The sequence below is a fragment of the Marmota marmota genome, unplaced genomic scaffold, assembly GCF_001458135.2.
Source record: "Marmota marmota marmota unplaced genomic scaffold, marMar, whole genome shotgun sequence".
Taxonomy (NCBI): domain Eukaryota; kingdom Metazoa; phylum Chordata; class Mammalia; order Rodentia; family Sciuridae; genus Marmota; species Marmota marmota.
In genome coordinates, this window is record NW_025999932.1 from 45,312,881 (window position 1) to 45,329,961 (window position 17,081).

General features: G+C 33.0%; 1 protein-coding gene across 1 annotated transcript in view; it reads left to right on the forward strand.

Moving 5' to 3' along the window:
* Sugt1 (SGT1 homolog, MIS12 kinetochore complex assembly cochaperone) overlaps positions 1 to 17,081 on the forward strand; it is a 28,676-nt gene that overhangs the window by 629 nt on the left and 10,966 nt on the right. The window contains exons 3-10 of the mRNA XM_015484337.2: positions 2,777 to 2,867; positions 4,051 to 4,120; positions 5,138 to 5,208; positions 7,581 to 7,634; positions 8,096 to 8,112; positions 10,242 to 10,273; positions 12,179 to 12,275; positions 13,131 to 13,238. Coding sequence (XP_015339823.1) covers positions 2,777 to 2,867; positions 4,051 to 4,120; positions 5,138 to 5,208; positions 7,581 to 7,634; positions 8,096 to 8,112; positions 10,242 to 10,273; positions 12,179 to 12,275; positions 13,131 to 13,238 — 540 coding nt within the window. The remainder of the gene's footprint in view (positions 1 to 2,776; positions 2,868 to 4,050; positions 4,121 to 5,137; positions 5,209 to 7,580; positions 7,635 to 8,095; positions 8,113 to 10,241; positions 10,274 to 12,178; positions 12,276 to 13,130; positions 13,239 to 17,081) is intronic.

A 17,081-nucleotide genomic window follows, 5' to 3' on the forward strand; every position in this document is an offset into this window, starting at 1 on the left:
TGCCTATAGGAAAAAGTGAAATTTGGGCTTGATGATATTATTTCATTTGACTGTCATCCTTGCCATTCTTACATAACAGGCTCAGTGTTAAGCGTCTGTATGAACTCAGTATATTAGAACAAAAGCCTTTTCCCATATGTCCCTAAAACTTTCCAGATGTCCTGTAAGGCTCAGTATTAATTCATTTGTTGATAAATATTTTTTTCGAGTTGCAATGTACAAGGAGTGATTGTTGTGGGTCAGTTCTCTTTATGTACTGGACTAAGTTAGCACTTTGTGTTTTTGCGCTCTGGAAGACCATGAAGTTGTAAAGGAATGTAAAAAGTGTTAAGAGTTCAATAAAAACAATTAAATAGAGCCTAACCTACAGCCATGTTGCTGTAGTTCACAACATCTTAGCCAGGAGTTTCTTGCTTTCATGTTATGTTATAAGTTAGGTTAGCAATACCAGGCAAGAGGATCTTTTTTCTTTCCTAGTATGACTTCTAAAAGAACTTTGCTACACTGTACTTTTGGTCTACTGCTAGAGAACATTCATTCTCAAAAGTGTGGTCTTCAGATCAACTGCAGTATCATCTTGTTAGAAATGCATATTCTTGGGACCCACCACAGACCTGAAATCAGAAACTTTTGAATAAAAGGAGGGTGATCATGAAATAAATCCAGCTATATTAGGAGGAAATGTTATTTCTTAACCTTGAGGTGCCCTCACAAAGACAAACAGGTAAATGTAAATTATTAAATAATTGGTAACTATAAGTAGGTCCAGAACATTGATGCTGAATATTAGTCTGTTTCCCCAAGGGCTACTTTAGCAGGCCATTTTGGGGTTCAGGTCACTTGCTATCATATTGGTTAAAATCTGTATATTTGGTCAGGAGCTGTACTTAATGGTAGAGCATTTGCCTAGCGTATATGAGACCCTGGGCTCACTCCCCAGACCCCCTTCCCTGCTCCACAAAAAAATGAGTATGTTTTACCCAAGACCATCCAATCAAGAATAAAGAAGAAAGGGGCTGTGTAGCGTAAATTGTTTCACATTTTTCTTTCAGTCACCAAACGACATTTATTAGTGCTGAATGTTCTCCTGGGGGCCAAGACTCTAAAGAAGAAAAGACTACCATGAGGGATTTTACAGTCTTGTGGACAGACAAGTCATCAGATTATTAAAATATAAGATAACTATTGTAATGGGCTTTTGTATGAAGTGCAATAAGAGCATAGCAGGATAGAGACTGATTAATGGGGTTTTAAAAAACAGAGAGAGGACCAGGGCTGTAGCTCAGTGGTAGAGTGCTTGCCTATCACATGTGAAGCACTGGGTTGGATCCTCAGCACCATAAATAAATAAATAAATAGATAGATTGAATAAAACATGGAGAGAGGATGGACAGTGGGTATGGGGGGCAGTTAGGTAAGGGGAAGAACTTCTGATGTCCTCTAGCACTGAAGACCTTGCTTTATCTATTTTACTTCCTTAGACCCATTGTAGTCTAGCAGACAGCAGTGATTGTCAAAAGAACAGAAAGAAAACAGAACTCTAAAAACGTGCCATAAGTTAGATGTAAAGACCATAAATCATTATTTTAACTTTACTTTTCCTTGTTTTATTGTATGTTGCTTATTCAAAAGATAAATTGTTTTATTCATGATTTTATAAGTTTTAAAATCTTATAAAATCATGAATAAAACTTTTATAAGTTTTTTTTTTTTTTTTGCGTGTCAGACTTTAAAGTTTGTACTGTGGTTTTTTGATAACTTTTTTTCAGTAACAGTCTAAGTCAGTTGCTTATTTTATTTAACTGAGTAACCATAACCAGTTCTCCTTAACAAGAAATTGGATTATGGTTTTAAAGGTCATTTACAGAGGTGCTTTAAAATGCAGAAGCATTTAACTTTTTCTAACTTTTAAAGAAAAGGTGTGTGTGTGTGTGTGTGTGTTTTCCAAATCTTCTCTCCCCACCCTAGTGTCTGGCTTATGTCTCTTATGTAATACTTCTAGAAGTACTTTATTTTTTTTCTAAAAGTACTTTTTAAATTAATCCAATCGTCAGTATGATTTGTAAGTCTTTTGACTGTAGTATTTTCTGTTTTCTTACTGAGAAGAAGCTAGAAATTTGAGTTGAAAATGTAGTTTAGAAGAAATAAGCTATCTGCTACTTTCAAAATTGTTTTAAAGTTTGGTGCTAGAAATTTTGAGAATATTAGAATACATCAATACAGATAGATTCCTGATAGTTTTGGCAACAAAACTGGTTAAAAGAGTCAGGAAGCCCTGGATTTGAATCCTGTCTTTGGCTGTCTGGTCACAAACTAGGAAGTTAGGGAAGGCTTTCTCTGATTCTGTTAACCTCTCTGATCTCTAGATTTAACTTCAATGATTTATTTTTAAAATTGGATATCTTCCCATTTTCTAAGCATCTCAAATTCTGTATGATCTTTGAGTCTTCTCCAAATTTGGAGAAATTCTGTGCTGGTCGAAGTATACAAACTAAATTTTTCAGAATAAATGGGGGATAATTTTTAAGTTTCTACTGTAGACCAGAAACTGCTAAGTGCTTTACATAAATGTTACATTACATTGTATTCTTTGAGCATGGAGTGGGGAAAGGAAAGGAAAGATTGATCGACTTTACAAGGAAAAGCTCCCAACTTGTTTCCCGTTCTTTTCTTCAAATAGCTTGTAATAATAGGTTAGTTGGTTAAAAGTTATGTTTTAATTAGAATTCAGTGGCTTTTAAAAACATTTACTAACACTCAACATTTTTATTTGTAGGAGCTGACGAAGGCTTTGGAACAGAAACCAGATGATGCACAGTATTATTGTCAAAGAGCTTATTGTCACATTCTCCTTGGGAATTACTGTGGTAACTTCTCTTATGAAGTGTATTATTGTCTCTTCTCTATCAGTTACTCATAAATTTTGTCTAAAACAAACTGAATCCAAAAAACTTGAGGAAATTTTTGAGGGTTTTTTTTTAAATATTTATTTTATAGTTGTAGTTGGACACAATATCTTTATTTCACTTATTTATTTTTTTTTTAATGTGGTGCTGAGGATCGAACCCAGAGCCTCACGCATGCAAGGCAAACGCGCAGCCACTGAGCTACAACCCCACCCCATCATACAATTTTTAAGTTGGTCTTTCACAACAATCGGTAAAGTAGCCGCAGTTTGACAAACATTATGTTGAGAAACACCTGTTTAATTGTTAAGTGTGTCTCTTCGGTAGAGAATTTGTATAGATTTCAATTATAGTCATTGGATATACTAATAAAAATGGTATTATTTCACAGTATTTAAATGAAATGCTCTTTTCCTTTTTTTTTTTTTTTTAATAAAAAAGAATGTATTTATGTATTGTGTAACTTTTTTAAAAATTCTGATTGAGGGTGGGCATTGTGTTGCATGCCTGTAATCCCAGGGGCTTGGGAGGCTGAGACAGCCTGGATTGTGAGTTCCAGGCCAGTCTCAGCAAAAGCGAGGTGCTAAGCAACTCAGTGAGACCTTGTCTCTAAATAAAATATAAAATAGGGCTGGGTATATGGCTCAGTGGTCAAGTGTCCCTGAGTACAGCCCCAGTATCCCTCCCCCCACCCCCCAAAAAATTCTGATTGAGAATCCATAGAGAAGAATTAATATCTTAAGCTATATTACATAAATACTATTAATGTTAAAATGGCTTTGTGACACAGAGCTTTATTAATGGAAGAGCTTTAAGAAGGAAGCTAAATATTAGACCAAAAGAAATTTATGAAGGTAATACTTACTTGAATTTCATCTCAAATAAACTTTCCCAATTTAAGACCATTTGGGACTGAGATGTAACTCAGTGGTAGAAAGCTTATAAGCAATGTGTGAGGCCTTGGGTTATGTATGAGGCCTTGGGTTCTATCCCTAGCACTGGGAAAACAACAACAAAACCATCCAACAGATAAAACTGTATGGCCTTTCCGGGAACTTAAGAGTGTAAGACTGATTCTAGTGTGTAGTATTTGCTAGATCTGTAAATAACTGACTTTTAAAAAAACTTCTCTTTTTATATACAGATGCTGTTGCTGATGTAAAAAGGTCCCTTGAACTCAATCCAAATAATTCCACTGCTGTAATGAGAAAAGGGTATGTAATGAACTATTCTTGTTGGGCTTGGACTGTAGCTAGTAGGTGTTTCATTTTTTGAATGAAGTAATTGTAAGCTTTATGTATAGATATATGGTAAAATGCTGTATTTATACATTTTACAGCTGAGAATTGATTCAGTTTTACATATAACAGTTCTAGTATGTTAACTAAAGTAGTAGATTTATATTTGCTGTGTTTAAATTAGTGATGATTGAAGTAACTGCAAGTTGTAGATGAAACTGATAGATTTCATATTCCCTTTTTGTTTATCATTTGGAATTTATGGTATTTAACTGACTAGAGAACATCCTGTTCCCCAGCCAAGCTGAATGGGCTACAAATGCTAGGAAAAAAAATTTTTTTTAATCTATTTTTTTTAGTTGTAGTTGGACACAATACCTTTATTTTATTTATTTATTTTTATGTGGTGCTGAGGATAGAACCAGGGCCTCGCACGTGCTAGGCAAACACTCTACCACTGAGCCATAACCTCAGCCCTTATTTTTATTTTTTAAACCCAGTTTTTTTTTCTGTTGATAAATGGGACTTAATATTTAAGAATTAATTTCTTTGTGTATTTTGAAATGAGCAATTTTGTACAATTAAAATCCTTGTGAAGTGAATTTTAAAATTGAATTTTAATGAGAATTATACTAGATGTTACAGTAATTTAGAAAATCTCTTGGCTCATTAGCATATACTTAAATTCTTTCTCTTTGGTGGTTTGACCCTGGCCTGTATTTCTAGCATCTTGGGAGGCTGAGGCAGGTGGATTACAAGTTCAAGGCCAGTCTCAGCAACTTAGTGAGGCCCTGCCTCAAAAGAAAAAGGAGGGGGTGGTCTAGGAATGTAGCTTAGTGGTAACGCACACCTGTGTTCAATCTTTGAACACCCTCCCCCCAAAAAAAGAAACCTTCTAACAGGAGAGAATACTAAGAAATTTTTTATTTAGAAAGGGGACTGTTTTCTATGATCTGATACATGTGTTAATTTGCTTTTAATATGTCCATGCAGGATATGTGAATATCATGAAAAAAACTATGCTTCTGCTCTAGAAACTTTTACAGAAGGACAGAAATTAGATAGTAAGTATTAGAGTTATACTCAAAGTAATCTATCATTTATATATCTTAAATACCATAGCTGAATTTTATTAATTTCAGTTGTAGAAAGGCAACACCTTTTTTCTTCATTACAGACTTTGAAGCCATTTAAAATGGATTAAATTGGCCTTTCTTTAGCATTTAAATCACATATAAATCTTACAGTTAAAAGTCAAACTAAATACTGAGCATTCTCTGCATACTGAATTTGGCCTTATTTTTTTTTCTAATGGAAAAGTTGTCTTGTTCAAAAGTTTGTTAATTTTTACGTTATTAAGATTGCAAAGATGGGAAATCTGAAAATATGACCTTTATGGAAGTATAAATTTTAGTAAATTCTGAGAGGGTACAGAAGAAATATGGAGCTTTGAGAGTGTTTGAGTTCCTAAACATATCATCTTTTTGAGAGGAATATGTACATTATCACAGCTGTGTATTCTGTGAACACAAATTGTGAGAGCTGAAAATTTAAAAATCTGTAAAAATATTGAAAGATAACGGGTTGTAAGTAATCTTATAGAATAATTACAGACTGCCTAATTCTGATTGTACTTACTATATCTTACAATAGAGTATTATCACAAGTCTCTAAAGCATTTTTTTTTTTTTTTAATCTAGTGATAGTTTTGCTTCCTGGGAGAGACTTGCCAATGTCTGAAGATTTCTTTTTATTATTATTATGATTGGTAGATGGGGATTATGCTCATATTGTCTAGTTACTAGAAGTCAGGAGTGCTACTAAACATCCTATAATGCACAGGACAGCCCCCCACCATAAAGAATGTCAGTGCTGAGGTTGAGAAACTCTCCTCTAAAGTATTATATTTTTTAAAAAATTTACAACTTTAACGTTTGCTTTTCTGCTATATACCTACTCAGAAAAAAGGATTTGGGATCTAGCTGTGCAAGTGAAAAATACAGAATTAGAAAGGGATCTGGGCACTAATAGTTGTTCTTAAACTTGCTTATTCCAATTTTGGTACATGAATTATGGCTATTCAATAAGCAAGTCAACATGTCTGCTCTTAGCAAGTTTTTAAAGAGTCTAATTGTCTAGTACTTTGATAAATATTGGAAAACCTAAAGAGACAAGAGTCATCCTCTACATTTCTAAGCTTTGTACCTTTTCCCCTCCCTTTATATGATGGGAAGCTTGGTTTAATTTACTAATTATTTGAATAATAGGTTATTCCGTAAGGTTTTTATTTTATTTTTTGTTATTGTAGATGGACAGAATGTCTTTATTTTATTTGTTTATTTTTATGTGCTGCTAAGGATGGAACCCAGTGCCTCACATGCTAGGCAGGTGCTCTGCCACTGAGCTACAGTCCCAGCCCTTCATAGGGTTTTGATACACCTTCCCCTAGTAGAATATAGCATGTGTATTTAAAAATTTTATTAAGGCTTATGTAGTTTAATTTCTTTTATAAATTAAATTAGAAAATTTTAAGTTTTACTGCTTGTCATTTTTCAGGTCTTGCCTGAAGTTACCTTGAATTCGTAGAGTACTTTTAATATTTTTGTTTATATATATATATATATGCGTATATATCTATTAAATTGTCAGTGGACCTTTATTTTATTAATTTATTTATATGTGGTGCTGAGAATCGAACCCAGTACCTCACACATGCTAGGCAAGCGTTCTACCTCTGAGCCACATCCCCAGCCTTTTTAGTAGGGACTATGACTATTTAGATTCCAGTGTTCTGGGTCTCAAGAATAATTTGCTTTTATGTATACATTCACATTGTTACCTTTATATAGTTTGCTGTGTATATAGTCTCTTGATTGCCATGTAAGTTTTGGAGACATAACAGAACTTCACAAAGTATAAGTAGGAAAGGCATGACAACAAGTAAAGTCACTAAGAGAGAGTAGACAGAATAGATGCCTGCATTGAAGAGCAGGCTGGGGCTAGGAGAGGCTTTTCAACCTCATCCCAGTTGCCGGTTACTAGGTCTCCACCCCACCGTGTTTGATGGCTTATTGGGAATCTGATTCGGGTCTGATTTTGTCGGGTGAGAGGATGTTTCTTTAAGAGAAGGGAGGTGGGACAAAATGTCGATTATAAATACCTGAGAAACGAATGAGTTCAGCTGTAGTTAAAACTAATCTAACATACAAACCAGAATTTTCCAGGTGAATATTGAATGTATTGGTAAGTTTATAGTAAAAATATTAGGATTTCAGTGCTCTGCTACATATGATAGGTGTATTTGTCTTTCTTCATTGCTGAATCCCTAGTGCCTAGAACATTGCCTGAGACATAGTAGATATTCCCTAAGTATTTGTTAAATGAATATGTTATATTGTACAGATGCGTGATGTTATAGTTAGTTTTTTCTTTATAGGTGCAGGTGCTAATTTCATTGCCTGGATTAAAAGGTGTCAAGAAGCTCTGAATGGTAAGTATGTTATGTAGGCTTTCCATAGTCTTTCAATTCAAAATAGTAGTAAATATTTCAAATGTTTTGGTTTGAACAAATATTATTTTTAATTTCTATAAGTTGTACATAGTCCCTTAGATATTGATTTCTAATGATATGTTGATGTTTGCTTACTTTCTTTTATTGAAAGGGAGATTTGAATGAATTTCTGTGCAATATATCATGATATTACTAAGAAATGACTTAAGGAGGGCTGGGGTTGTAGCTCAGTGGTCGAGTGCGTGCCTAGCATGTAAAATTGGAATAGCACTCCTTAGAAATAAGGAGTCTAACATGACTCCAGGATGCAAAATTAAACCAGTTTTTTATTTGAAAGATATAGAGAATTGGCATTCTTTTTATATTTGTGCTACAGAAATTATGAAACTGCCTACAAATGCACTGTTGTCTGAGAATGTTTCCATTTTTATGTTTTATAGGGTCAGAATCTGAGGTGGTAAGTCCATAGTTTTCATTCTTCATTTTTTTACTTCATATTAATTTTCATGTATCAAACATAATTTGAGTTAGCAATTGGGATGAGCTCTCTCAGTTAAAAATTTAAGCACTTTGATTTAAATACTAGTTCTTGTAGCAATTGAAATAAATCATTTTTATGAAATAATTATAAAGGTTTATAGTCATGAAAGTTATTGGGCTATTTTAATGAATTTAGTGTGTAGATTAAGTTAATTTAGTATGATGATGATTATTTCCTGCCATTATTATTAAAAAGGCATCACATTTATTTAGTTTTAAACAATTGGATTCACTTGTAGGACTTGTTATGGTTGGCTTAAAACACACAGGGTAAGTAAAATTGGAAATGCTTATATTTATCTTATTGTTAATGTTTGTCATTGTTTTGGACATGAAACTTCAGGTCTTTTCAGTCATTAAAAATTATGGCAGAGTTAAGAGATTTTTATTTTTTAATCAATTTAAGCTTATATGTAATATATTTAAATCATGGCTAATGCTTTTTTAGTAGTAGTGATTTACATATTTAGTCAAGAAAGAAAATTACAAGGAGTCAGGAGATTTGAGTGTAGTCTTTTTTTAAAGACAAGGTCTAAGTTTCCTGGGTTGGTTTAGGATTCAGGATCCTTTTAATGATTCTTCTTTTTCACTATTCTGAATAGCTGGAATCATAGGCATGCTTCATTATATCTGGCTCCTAATTCTTTTTATGGGCAATTACTTAACATTTTGAGTTACTTTGTACATTCTCAAAGATTTATTTACATCTCAATCTTTCAAAATTACATTATGACATTAAGAAAGTCACTTGTTCCCTGATGAAAGAACTATTCTACATCACACAGGTTATTGTGAGCTTCAGGCAAAATATGTGTATGCATAGTAACAAGGGCTTTGAATATCTACAAATGTGAGTGCTATCTATCCCTATACATCCATGCTTGCCCATATTCCTAGGTGTGATAGGTAGGGAATGAATTGGAAGAGGTCTTTAAAAATTGACTTTCTATTTTATTGCTAGTAATTTAGTACAGGTTTTATAATTTTAAGATTGAGGCTAGGGCTACAAATAGCAGAATGGCATTTGAATAAAAAAAAAAAAGGTTGGGGGGGCTGTGATTATGGCTCAGCGGTAGGGTGCTCACCTAGCACGTGGGTGGCCCTGGGTTCAATCCTTAGCACCACATAAAAATAAATAAATAGATAAAAGGTATAGTGTCCAACTTCAACTAAAAAAATAATATTAAAAGAAAAAAAAAAACAGAAGAAGAAGAAAAACATTTAGTCCAGAGTCAAGTTATGTAGGCTTAGCACATTTTATTACTGCCATGGTTCAGTCTGGTTCTTTTCCTGGTATCCGGGTTAACTGGAATAATCTGGTTAGTTTCTCTACTTAATATGATCTAGATGCACATTGTTTCTCAGTCCTTTATACCGAAGAGTAATTCTGAGTTAGATTCAGACCTCTAAAGTAGTTTTTATTTATTTCCTTGATCCCAAACCTCCTCTCTTTTTGTTTTGGGTCAGTTTAGAGGCTACCTAAGACCCAGGACAAGTCTTTAGATTTAGTTTTAATAGGTGCAGGCATACTTTAGGAAAGTAGGTGTTGGACAAGAGTCACTTTGTTTCTTGATGATATGTCTGTTGGAGAAAGGTCACAAAATGGAGTTTGAGGTTATTTGGAAATCTCCATGGAAATGGTTCCTTTATAGGTTTTCAGAGCAGTCTTTACATTGTTTAAACTGGAATGTTATACTGTTTTTTTAAAATGTTGCTAGGAGTTATTTCTTCTTAGGACTGGACATTTTGGATAAATAACCTTTTCATTCATACCTTTAGAAAAGTTTTCTGTTATTAAAATGTTTTAAGAAAAATGTTTTTAAAAATTTAAATTAATGAAATTATAAAAATGCTAATGTTTTTTGTGTGAAGACTAGTATCATTTAATAATGCATATACTATGTTTTATCTTTGAAGAAAATTTTCATGTAGTTATTCCATATCAAAAGAAAACTAGAGCACTGAGTAATTTAATAGTATGTGTATTTTAATATACAATTGCTAAATTAACTTAAAAATCTTTCTCTTTCAACTTGACAAAACTAGTCTGCATCCCAGCGGACTCAGTCAAAAATCAAGTAAGTGTTTCTTTTCATAAAACAATGCATGATAAATATGCTTAAAGTGGGAGGGGAGCCTATATTTTAATAAGTGAGTCCTTACAGTGTGGTTTTAAGTTTCTTCATTTTTCTTTTTAAAATAGTGTTATAGCCTTATGAAAAACTTAATTTTTTAAGACTGTTTACTGATTAGTATTAATGTTCTACTTAAGTAAATTTAAATCATTTTTATCTTTAAAGTTTCTCTGTTGCCATAGTATGTCACCTTTCCACCCATAAAGGAGAACATCTCTCAGTTAAATTTGTTTAATGACATAATAAGCTCATATTAGGGTTAAAGGACTTGTAATTGCCCTCTGTCTTATATTTGAAATAAAATTTTCATAGGAACCTTCTACATGAGCTAAAAGTTAATATTGCTGAAGATAGCAATTATAATAATGAGTAAACACTACTAAGTCTTTGATTTTGTTTTTCGTTATTCATGAGCCATGTGTACAACTTGCATTCTTAGGACTGTAACAGAATCACAAGGCATTGATCTGGAGTTTTGCATCCTCACTGAATTTCAGAGACACTCTCAAAGTTTTTTTCTTTAATCTAGGTGTTTTTTGACATAATTACCTAAAATGACTTAAAAATGTTACAACAAAACAATTTATTCATGTTCTTTTTGGGGAAATGAAGTGACTCCAAGTACTTTGTAAACAGGGAACTTTGACTTGCCTGGTGACCATAGTGAGGATAAGAACACATAAACATCAAATGACAATTTTGGAATTTGGAGCATAAAATAATTCAGCATTTGATTTAATAAGTATATTGTATAGTAGTCATGTGCTTGTTCCTGAGAATATAATAGTATCAGGGTAATTAGCTCTCCCTTCAGGGAGATTATAGTCTCATTTGAAAGTGAGGATTACTACATTTTTAGAGCTTTCAGTATGAAAGGTACACATAATGATAATCCCTGGACACATTGGTCTTCTTCCTGAATACCGTAAGATTTGAAGGGGAAGGTATTGTTATATAATGTTGTACCTGGCAAATGGGTAAAGTTTAAATAATTGTAGCTTGAGCTCATTTGCCTCTGTTCCTGTGCTGAGGTCTGTTTACTCCCAGCTTCAGGGAAGAGCTTGTAGTATTGACTCAGGTTGACCAGATCCACCTCAGCACTGCTGCCACTGAGCTTTCTGTGTTCTCATCTGTAAAATAGGAATAGAAGTGTTTAATTCACCTTAGCATTAGGTGGAAATGAGAGTATGAAACTGTTGATAATGTGTAATTAGTGGCTGTTTAGAATGATTTTTATCTTTTTTTGTTTTGGTACCAGGGATTGAATTCAGGGGAACTCAACCGCTGAATCACATCCCTAGCTCTATTTTGTATTTTATTTAGAGACAGTACCTTGCCATTGCTGAGGCTGGCGTTGAACTCACTATCCTTCTGTCTCAGCCTCCTGAGCTGTAGGGATTACAGGGGTGCGCCAGGTACCTGGCTTATTTTTATCTTTTTTTTTTTTTAAATATATAATTTTTTTAGTTGTAGATGTGCACAGTACCTTTGTTTGTTTATTTTTATGTGGTGCTGAGGATCGAACCCAGTGCCTCACATGTGCTAGGCAAGTGTTCTACCACTGAGACACAACCTCAGCACTAATTTTTATCTTTAATATTAGCTTAAGTGCCACTATATTAGAAAATAATGGATGTATATTTTAAGTCCACTGGAAAGACGTGGGCATCACCTACCTTACTGTTTTCTCTTAATTAGTACAGATAATAGAAGATTAGTTACATATAATTGCTTCTGTGAATTAACAGCTGTTTTGCTGTTTTGTTCCTTAGGGTGGAGTTCTTTATCAGACCTTTTTTTTTTTTTATTTGATAAACAATTTTTTAAAGTTTCTTTCCTTTTTAATAGGTATGATTGGTATCAAACAGAATCTCAAGTAATCATTACACTTATGATCAAGAATGTTCAGAAGAATGACGTAAATGTGGAATTTTCAGAAAAAGAGGTAATCTTTAAGCCATATTTTATATGGCGATTATATACTATTATTTGCCAATTTAATATATTGCAGAATAATCTACAGCAGTTTATCAGCTATATGCCATTTCTTCTTGAGATAACATGGAAGATGCTGAATAAAATCTGAAGCATTGTTTTTTAGTTTGAGTTAAAAAATTTGAGATAAGAGCTAAATATATTTTTTTCTTTAGATTAAGAGTATAAAGCAGGAGCTGGGATTGTGGCTTAGCAGTAGAGCGCTTGCCTAGCACATGCAATGTACTGGGTTCGATCCTCAGCACCACATAAAAATGAAATAAATGTTATTAAAAAAAACTTAAGTTATAAAAAGAGTATAAAGCAGAACTTGGTTAACGATTAATAAGATATGTGATTTGGTTATACTTACATGGTGAACTTTATGAAAAAGGTCTAGTTATTAGCTGTGTGGTTTTGGAATTTACTAATTATATTTAATGAGTATGACTTTAGAATTTGGTTTCTAAGCATTAAGTAGAGAACCTTATGATAGATATTAAGAAAGGTGGTTAGAATTAAATAGCTTGTGCAAGAATAATTTCTTTTTGTTACTGTATCATTTGCATTTGTGTGTTGTGTTTTCTTGAGATTTAAATGCTATGTGTGATTAAATAGGATAAATATTTCAAATGTTGTTTTCTGTTCTTTAAATATTTGAGAATTTACATGAATACCACTGAAAGATTATTTTGAAATTCTTAAATCTGACACACTACACAAAATGTTTAATCTGCAACATTGTCAGAATTCTGTATTCATTTAAAATTTTTGTACCCTTTATTATGTAAATTTACAAAATGTGTTGCTAATTTGTGTTCAATAGTTGTCTGCTTTGGTGAAACTTCCTTCTGGAGAAGATTACAATTTGAAAATGAGATTGCTTCATCCTATAATACCAGAACAGAGTACGTTTAAAGTACTTACAACAAAGGTGAGGCCATTGGAAAGGTTTTTCACCTGTAATGTTTTCAAAATATAAACCTACTGGTGAATTAATCACCTATGTGATAATAAACTTGTAAATCCTATTTAAATTAAAAGAGACAGTTGCCAGACATGGTGACACTCCTGTAATCCAGAGACTCAGGAAGCTGAGGCAGAAGGATCACCAGTTCAGGCTAGCCTCAGCAATTTAGCAAGACCCTGTCTCAAAAAAGGGAGGGAGGAGTCGCTCAGGAAATTAAAAACAGTGATTGTTTAGTATCAGTGTTTTCTTATCCCCCAAATTTGAATAGTGGAATATAAAACTAATAGCTTGTGTGGTGTTTGTGTACTTTATCATAAAGATAGCTATAGGCTTTTTCAATGAAGATTTTCAAAGTGGATATAATAAAAATAGCTTATGATTTGATACTGATATTGTCTCTTCTGAAGAACTTGTCAGTTTGGTCTGTTTTAATGTATAAATACTTTTCTTACCCTGCCTTATGCAATTAAAAATAGAAACAGTTATAAAGATAAATCTACTTTTTTGTTTATTTATAGTTATGCTGAATTTCAGGTTACTTTACTATGAAGGAGTAATGAATAACAGTTTGAGTATATAATGTTTTAATTCCTTTGTATTTTAAAAAAGTAGAATTAATATTCATAAGATTTAAGCATAATTCAAAAGATGTAGGTAGTAGTGAATTTAGTAGGAGAAATACTGAATTGAAGATTTAAATCTGTCTCTTAGCTTGCCCTGTGAATTTAGTCTAGTCACAATGACTTTGGATTAAGTATTCAGCATCTATATAATGAGGAGTATGGGCTCTAAAATCCCTTTACCAGTAAAATTACATGAAATTGTATGAAAGTATATGATAAGTGAGTTAATAAGAATGAATGATATAAACTTTTTCCATTAGTATATGGTTTTTTATATATGGGTCTTACAGAAAGTTACATTATTAACTCAGACTCTTAAGTTTAAGTTATAAGGACATGTGAAGTTTCCTATCATGGAATAGGATCAGGTCCACCTGTCCTGAAGAGTGGTAACCAGGCATACAGAAAGGAAACTACACAGGTTTGGAGCAAAAAATATGAAGTAGTATTTTGTCTCTAGTTTAATATGGTTTGCCCTTTTGAAGTTTTATTTTTTAAAAAAATAGTTATAGACGGATGCAATATCTTTATTTTGTTTATTCATTTTTATGTGGTGCTGAGGATCGAACCCGGTGCCTCACATGTGCGAGGAAAGTGCTCTGCCACTGAGCCACAACCCCAACCCCTTGAAGTTTTATTTGAAGATTGCCAAAAGTAAAGCTGATTAATTATGTGGCAGGTGTGGAACAAGTGCTCGAGATAATAGAAAGTCAGAAAAGGGATGAAATCTCACCAGGATTTTATTCTATCCCTTATTCTATTCACATAGTGTAGAATTTGTTCAATAAAATAATTCTGAGTAATCAAGCACAAAACACTAGGTAGATTTGAGAGGAAGACAGGTCAGAAAATTATGATTTTGGTATTTTTTATATATTTCTACCAAGAGATTCTTAATGCATATGCATTTGAAGTATTATAAATGTAAATTAATTTGTGTGAATAGGTGATAAATAACTTAAGGACTTTATTTCAGATAAAGTGTTTGAAATACAGATGAAGTTTGTATTTTAGATGAACAATGAATAATTTTTTTTGTATAACCAGGTTCCATGGTATATTTTTATTTACTAAACTTGGCAGCCCTTTCTCATCCCATGCATTGTACATAACAGGTGCTTGGTACTTTTGGCAGGGGCAGGGAGTACTAGAGATTGAACTCAGGTACTCAACCACCAAGCTATATTCCCAGCCTTGTTTTGTATTTTATTTAGAGACAGGTCTCACTGAGTTGCTTAGTGCCTCACCATTGCTGAGGCTTGAACTCAGGATCCTCCTGTATCAGCCTCCTGACCTGCTGAAATTACAAGCTTGCACCTTCGTACCTGGCTGCATATTTAATTCTGACTGCCAACCACGCTTTGCTTAGATTTTTCAAATTCTGGATTGAAGAATTTAGATTCTAAGGCGATACATCCTAAAGAAAGATTGTTTTTCTTGTTCTGATCTCATAATTTCCATGTTTTAAACATATAACTCTGTTGGGCTGCTAACCTATAAATTATATCTTGTAGCAAATAAATTTATAGATTTTCTTAATGATATTTTGAAAGAAATAAGTGATGAGATCTTTTGAGTCCTTTCCATTTTCATACAGCAGAGGGAGACAGTGTTTTAAAATATTGAAAATGAAATCATTGTTACTGAGTGATGGTACTTAGGGAAAAGTACAGAAATAATTTACTTTTCATGCATTTTGTATATCTTGAACCTTGTGTGAATTAAGGAAATGATGCATTTTGCTTAGGAGAATATGCTTAAAATAAGATTCTGTTAAAATCTAGTTTTACAGGAACTATTTCTTTCCTTTGAGAGTCTTGTTTTTCCCCATCTTCCACATTGAATGAATGTTGCGTATCTGTGTGTAGCCAGTTAACTTATTTGTGTGAAAAATAATAATTTGTGATGAAAACAGGAAGAGGTGGGATCCTTAAACTAATGAAATAGTATTTAAGTATTTCCAGTGTAGTATCTAGAACATTTTTTCTAGCCAGACTATATTTTTTCAGTATCTTTGCTAGTTATTTCTACCATTACATAGCACTTACAGTTATGAATACAGTTTACATGTCAGCCTGTTGATCCACTTTCTAAAATTAAGAAACCATCATGTTTCTTTTGTTTCATGATGTTAATTTCATGACTTTATTCTCTGGCCATAGTCTCAGTATTGTGATTTCGGTGTCAACTATGTTATGAAATGTTCTTAAGAATTAGACTAATCAATCCTTTGGGGTAAATTTACCTTTATAGAAATATTCTTATATTCCTGTTTATACTCTTTTTTTGGGGGGGGGGGCAGGTACTAGGGAGTGAACCCAGGGGCACTTTACCACTAAGCTACTTTGTTAGTTTGAGACAGGGTCTTGCTCAGTTGCTGTGGGACTAGCTAAGATGCTGAGAGTGGCCTCAAACTTGTGATCCTGTTGCCTTAGCTGACTCTTTCCAGAGTCACTGGAATTAGAGGCATGAGCCACCATGCCCAGCTTTATTTTTAGTCTTAAGTAATTTTTTATATTGTATAATACAAAAAAAGTTGTTGTATTATACAACATGGAACCATGGTAAATAAAAATGTGTGCTTTTACTGGAGACAAAATAATAACCTCCTGGTTCCTTTTTCACCACTAAAATTTGAGCAGTTTTAGAATGAATTCCTTTTCTTAATGCTCATAGAAGCAAGAGAATATATAGAAAATTCCAGAGATAGGGTAGAAGAATAGGGATATCTGGGCAGGCTACTTGTGTTTGTCAGTATGTAAATGTGGGGGTGTTTGGATTATAGCTTTGTTTTGCTATTAATATTGGAATAATAGTGAGATGTTGTGTTTTATTTTTACTGAATTAGTTGCTGATGTCCACAAATTGTGGATCTTGGAATGTACTCTTTTCCATTAATGCATGTTTGTATATTTTATAAAGAAATATTTTGCTATATATACGCTCTCTTAATATCTGTTAAACTTAACCATTCATTATGGCTTTTTCCCCCCATACCATTAAATATTTTCCAGCAAAATATTTTACTGCATACATGTACTATACTCTATCCTGTATTGTTTGACCTGTGCCAAATTAAAATAGTTGTTTATCACATGCGAGACACTATACTGTATATCATGTAATTTTCACAATGACTATTTTTATTACCAGTTTAGAGGTAGAGAAACCAAACCCAGAGATG